The following is a 6,000-nucleotide window of genomic DNA, read 5'->3' on the forward strand; positions in this document are numbered from 1 at the left end:
TCTTCTGCTAGGGCTATTCTTTCTTTTCTCCTTTCTTCTCTCTCCTTTTCTTTTTCCTTTCTCTCTCTTTTTCCTCTCTATCTCTTTCCGCTCTCTCTCTTTCTTTTTCTTTTGCCACTCTCTCTTTCTTTTCCCTCTCTTTCGTATTCAAGCTGCTTTAATTCTTTCATGTTCCATTTGTTTAATTTGTAACTGAATTTTTGCCATTTCCAATGAGTCAAACTGTATCTCAGGCAACTTTAAATGCTTAGCCACCACCATAATTACCTCATCTTTTCACATTTTGTCAAGTAATGTTAACTGCAATGTTTTTGCCAAATCTAACAGTCTGCTTTTAGTCTCTGTCCGTAAGGTAGTGTGTGTGACCGTCTCCACTCCCAAAAACTTCAGAGCCTCTAAAAGAGCCATTGTCCACAACACACTCCCTACTTAAACTAAAATACCACACCAGAAAAGCAACCACAATATGCTCACCCCTCACTGTGTTTAAGTTGACAAGCCAATCCAATAGATAGATTTTTATCCCAGACGAGCCCCCAATTTGTTATGGGCCAGGGTTTAGAGAACCCCAAAATGTATCATGGAGTTCACCTGACCCACAACTTTTAATAGATTGTGGTATAGGGAGCACATGGCCCACTCTATAGGGGCGGTACAGCAGAAATGGAAAAGTATTTTTTAAAGCAAAACCATGTTTATTCTATGAACTCAAGTTAACCTTTTTAAAACATAGTGAAAATCTTAGCAACCATTAATTCAAATACAACCCCCAAATAATACAACACTAAGTAATTCTTACTTTCCTTTCAATATCCAAAAGACTTTTTAAAAAAAACCTTTCAGCAGAAGCACATCAGGTTAAAGTCACTACTAAGAGCAGTTATTAGTTTTATATCAACAAAGGATCGATTTACATTCTTTAGATTACAGAGAGAGACTCTAATACACCTTCTGGCTGTGACTGCAGCTATCCAGCTCTGAAAACGAAACTAAAACACACCCTGCAGCAAACAGCCTAAAATGAAAGTAAAAAGCTGACAGATAGCCCAGCTCCACTCACTCTCTGACATCACTGCAGTCATAAACACCCATTTCTTAAAGATACTTTCACATGACACTTGACATTTACACCGTAAGTGGTTAAAACAGACTGCGGTAACTTTTGCCTACCGTTACACCGTAAGTGGTTAAAACAGACTGTGGTAATTTTTGCCTACCTGTTTTACTTTGAAGAGGAATGAGAAGGATAATGAAATGTTGATGTTTCTCTTTGTTGTACATACCACTGGATTTCTTGTTAAGGTTTGATGACTTCCAAATGTATGATTCAAAGTACAAAATTATAGAAACAGGTGGGACAGCTTAAAAAAGTATATTCAAGGATACTGTAGATATTTTTGTACTTAATCCACATGAAGTAGACATTGCCTTTCTTGAAAATTGGATTTGAGGATCCATCTTCCTCTTTGCTCAGAAGTAAAGGCATAAAATTCTCAATCATCGACATTTCAACGTTCCCTCGGTAATTGCGCGAAATGAGAACCTGTATTGGATCATTACAAAATTTATAATTGACAATATGCTGTCGCTTAAAAAATATGTAGAACATTGTTAAAAATATTGTACAGCGAGTCACATAATTCTAAGCCTGATGAAAGGAAGTCTGTTGCATGTGTATTTAGAAACTAGCATGTTGTACTAGGTGCAAAGGTTGGTATTTTGCTCAAATTATTTTTAAATCATTAACTTTTAATTTGACTTGGGGCATTACAGTCAATGAAAGACATAATAAGGTTGGTTGCATTTATATAACACCTCATGTTTAAGCATTTTCACAATAATTAAAGCATCATGATCTTTTGTAGGTGAACAACATATAAGCATATAGTTCAAGTCTGGCCCTTGTAGTTTAGCACTCATGTGCTGCATATTAGGATCGAGTTTATGGCTTCAATGCTTCATCAAATTTCAGATCTTAGCTGCGTTTCAATAAGCAAGTAGCAAGGAAAGGCTAGGTGTTTCTAGACAGGGGAGGAGGAAAAACAGGAGCAATTACTTTAGGCTGCTTGCTTGCCTCGAAGGCTAAAACTGATAGTAGGTTGCTTGTCTGGTCTCTCTCTTAATGAACCATTTGCTTTCATACAGCAAATAGCTTTTATTAGATGACAGCGAAACAAAGCCACAATGGTCTCATCAACACACGTCAGAGAATGCATTTCAGCATTTCATATTCCATTAGTTGAGCAACCAGGAGTTAAACATTAATCAGCATTCACAAACCAAATCTTCAAAACAGCCAAAATGAATCCACCACTACATAAATAAATTGCTTTTTTGGGGGATTGTTAATAATACTTCATAAATTTCTACTTTATTGCATCACTGTCTGATGCAGGCTGAGGAAGCTCATCCATCAGTAGGAGAAAATAACAAAATATACTCGAGATTAAAAGTACTTTTCAACTATTTAGCAATATAACCAAGGCACCAAGGCATAAGCCTACCTGTCCTTTATTAACCTACCTGTCCTTTGTTATCGAGGAAAAAAATGGCTGAAAACGCCATGTCTGCAGGGATTAGAGGTGGATGATATTGGAGGAGAATTACAGGCTTTTCATCACGTACAAATACATGCTCTAGAAGGAAACAAATCAGGAAGGAAACACTAATTTCTCAGTTTCGAAATCAATATAACCCTGACTGGAGTGGGATAGGGCAACACTAAAAGCAAACACAGATAGAAACAAACCGGTTGTTACTTTGGCCTATTGATCAACCAGAAGGTTCAAGGCTTGAAAAACTTTAGCGATGCTTGATACAAGAACAAATCACAATTTAGTAGCTGACATAATTAATTGCTGACTAAATAAGGTATCATCGATAATTTTGTGGCTTAATCCAACTGGTAAATTGGTTTAAAATGAACAGTGTTCAAACTAATTTCAAGAAGAAACATCAAGAATTCATTGTCCTATATTAGGTACAAGGTTGTGGACGTAAAACTGAGAACTCTGTCCCAGCAACGTCATCGTTTGGGAATTTAAAGAGAGGCCAGCATAATTGGGTCAGAAATCGCTCGGAGTCAACTACCATTTTCATTACAATTACACAACATGTTTCATTAGCCTTTAATGTGAGGGAAAATGTTAATCGTTTTATTACAGCTAAGATTCCCCACTCCTCACATAAATCTCAGTCTTTTTTAGTTCAAATCCCTTCTGCTAGAGATGGAAATGGGATGTATTTAGGGATAGTTTAATTCTGACTTGCACCCAATACATAGGTGACATTCAATACATAGGTGACATTCCTCTTACTAATTTTACCAAAAATGTTGCGAATGCATAGAAAAATCGTCTATATATCTAATTTAGTATGACCATTTTTTCATCTGAACCGATTTTCACTCGCTGTGTTCAATATAGGGCTGAACCACCGTTCACCAAATTAAATGTTGTCTGCAACTACGTGGAACGTTAGTGCTATGAATGATACACTGCCAACTATTACTATTTTCTCTCATTTGGGCATGGCTCTGTAAATTGAATTGCACCAACCTATTGTGGAGGGTCAAGGCAGTCCTGCAAAGGTGGAACAGCCTTCCACTGTCTTTGGCAGGCCGGGTGCAATCTTTCAAGATGAACATCTTCCCGAGATTTTTATTTTTATTTCAGTGTTTTCTGGTATTCCTACTCAAGTCTTTTTTTCGGGGAATGTCACCTATGTATTGAATGTCACCTACGTATTGTGTGCAAGTCAGATTTAAACTATGCCTAAATATATCCCATTTCCATCTCTAGCAGGAGGGATTTGAACTTCGGTGGCTTATATCGGGTTTCATATGGGTGGGGAAAACCCCAAGGATTTGGATGGGGGTCCTGTAAGGGAATAGACAGTCGCGGGGGCTTGCGCTGCCAAATTTGATGTATTACTACTGGGCTGCCACCGTGGAGAAGGTGTTGGGGTGGTGTGGAGACACAGGGTCTATCTGGGTGGGGTGCAGATAGTCTGGATCATGCAGTGAGTCATTTGGGGGAGCTGATGCTTGCCTTTTGCTTGGCAAAGTACTCTTCAACCCAATGGTTGTCTCCACTTATATGGAGGCAACTCCAGCAGTATTTGAAGCTGGAGACAGCCTCAAGGTGGGCCCCTATTTGTATGAACCACTTGTTCGAACCAGCAAAGTTGGATGCCACATTTGGGGGAATGAAAGAGGAAAGGGCTGGAGAGAGTGAGGGATTTATTTTTGAGTAGGGGGTTACCAGCCTGCAGGAGCTGAAAGAGAAAGTTGGGCTCTTGAGCTCGGGCGGGTTTAGGTACCTCCATGTTCATAATTTGACGGACGTTCCCGACATTTCCGGTGGTGCCACCTTCAACCCAATTGGATAGGATTCTTTCTTGTTAAGAGTCGGAGAGTGAAGTACTTTCGGCATCTATGGACGGATTTTGGGGGAAGAGTTAGTGTTGGTGGAGTGGGTGAAGGTGAAATGGGTGGAAGCGCTGGGACACATACTGGAGGAGGAGGTGTGGAGTGAGTTCCTCCGCAGGGTAAACGCTACATCATTCTGTGTGAGGCTGAGTTTGGTCCAGCTCAAGGTCATGTTTAGGGCACACATCACCAAGGCCAGAATGAGTTGCTTTTTTCAGGGAGTTGAGGATATGTGTGAGTGCTGTTCGAGATGGCCTGGGAACCACACACACATTCGCCTCGCTGCTGCTCGGAGGTGAATCCTCCAGAGTTGGAGACTGTATTCAAGCTGCTACACAATCTCTCAGCAACTCAGCCATGCCAATGGAATACCACTGCTGCATAGGCTGCACTAAGGTTGTCAATCTAAGGATTACCTCAGATACCTGGCTTATCACTAGCTGCCCTCACCAGGTCTGAACCTTTCAGCTCTTGTCTTTAACTGGTTGCCTCTCGAACTGCCTCTTTCTGTAACTTCAGTGAAAAGTACCTTTTTCAATTTCCACTTCCTTTTGTCCCTGTGACTTGTCTTCCCAGGGCTTCTCTTTTCATTCTGTTTCTTGAACTTTGCCTTTTAGTTTCTGGGGCTTCCTTTCTTGCCCTTACTCCATTGTCCTGCCTCCCGGCTTCTGCCAGCTTCCATGAGAGCCGTTTCCTCTCCAGTTTCTCAGTTCCAGCTGCCTTGGGTCTAGCTTAAAACTGAACTCAAAAATATTTCAAATCTTAAGGTGGCCCTTGTTTGCTAAGCAACAAAAAAGTCTTTCTGGACTTCCGGGTGCGGCTATGCAGAGCTAGGTCGCATATTTGGTAGCTCCCGCTTGGAACGGACTTTTGGGCTCTTTTAGAGGGCCCCCACGGCATTTGTTTGACATTTCCCGGTGTGGGAAGAAGGCTGCAGCATTCCCCTGACACTGTCCCCCAGGAATGTTATGTCTTTTGGCTACCAGACCCGGCAGAAACAGTAAACGATTTGGCTGCAACAGGACCTCTTACAGCATGCAGGCGGGGGAAGGGCAAGCTTAAAGCTGCAAACTGACCTGAGGGCCTTTATCAAAAGTGAATTCTAACAGCAGAGGGAAAAACTGTGAAAAGATCTCACCAAGGCCACTGAAGAAGCGGGGACGAGGCTTCCGGTGGCGGCCATGGAGGAGTAGGTCACGCATTCGGCAGCTCCCGTCTGGAACGGACTCTTAGACCTTTTTCAGGAGTTTCCACAGACATTTTGGGGCAGATTGGTGAAGCAAACACTGCCAGAAGGATTCCCTCTCGAGACTTTTGGTCTCTTTTCAGGGCCCCCAAGGACACCTTTTCGACGTTTCCCGGTGTGGGAAGGAGTTAATAATAGCTCCCCGTCAGTATATGGCTTTAACTAGGAGCGGGGTGACAAAAAAGGTGGTGGTGGACCAGAAGAAGGGAGGGAAGGACAAAATGGCGGCGGGCAGAGACCAGGCAGCGTGGAGGCAGTGGGCAGAGGAGCAACAGGAGGGTATCCAGCGCTGCCTCAGAGAGATTAAAAAGGACCTGCTAGAGCC

The 6,000-nt window shown here is 42.0% G+C and overlaps 1 protein-coding gene across 1 annotated transcript in view; it reads right to left on the reverse strand.

Moving 5' to 3' along the window:
* The window catches only part of LOC140426287 (AP-1 complex subunit mu-1-like), a 74,983-nt gene extending 72,111 nt beyond the window's left edge, over window positions 1–2,872 (reverse strand). The window contains 4 exon segments of the mRNA XM_072510856.1: window positions 1,218–1,285; window positions 1,387–1,543; window positions 2,524–2,636; window positions 2,750–2,872. Coding sequence (XP_072366957.1) covers window positions 1,218–1,285; window positions 1,387–1,543; window positions 2,524–2,565 — 267 coding nt within the window. The 5' untranslated portion in view covers window positions 2,566–2,636; window positions 2,750–2,872.
* Between the last annotated feature and the right edge of the window lie 3,128 nt (window positions 2,873–6,000).

Source organism: Scyliorhinus torazame, chromosome 7 (assembly GCF_047496885.1).
Source record: "Scyliorhinus torazame isolate Kashiwa2021f chromosome 7, sScyTor2.1, whole genome shotgun sequence".
NCBI lineage: Eukaryota > Metazoa > Chordata > Chondrichthyes > Carcharhiniformes > Scyliorhinidae > Scyliorhinus > Scyliorhinus torazame.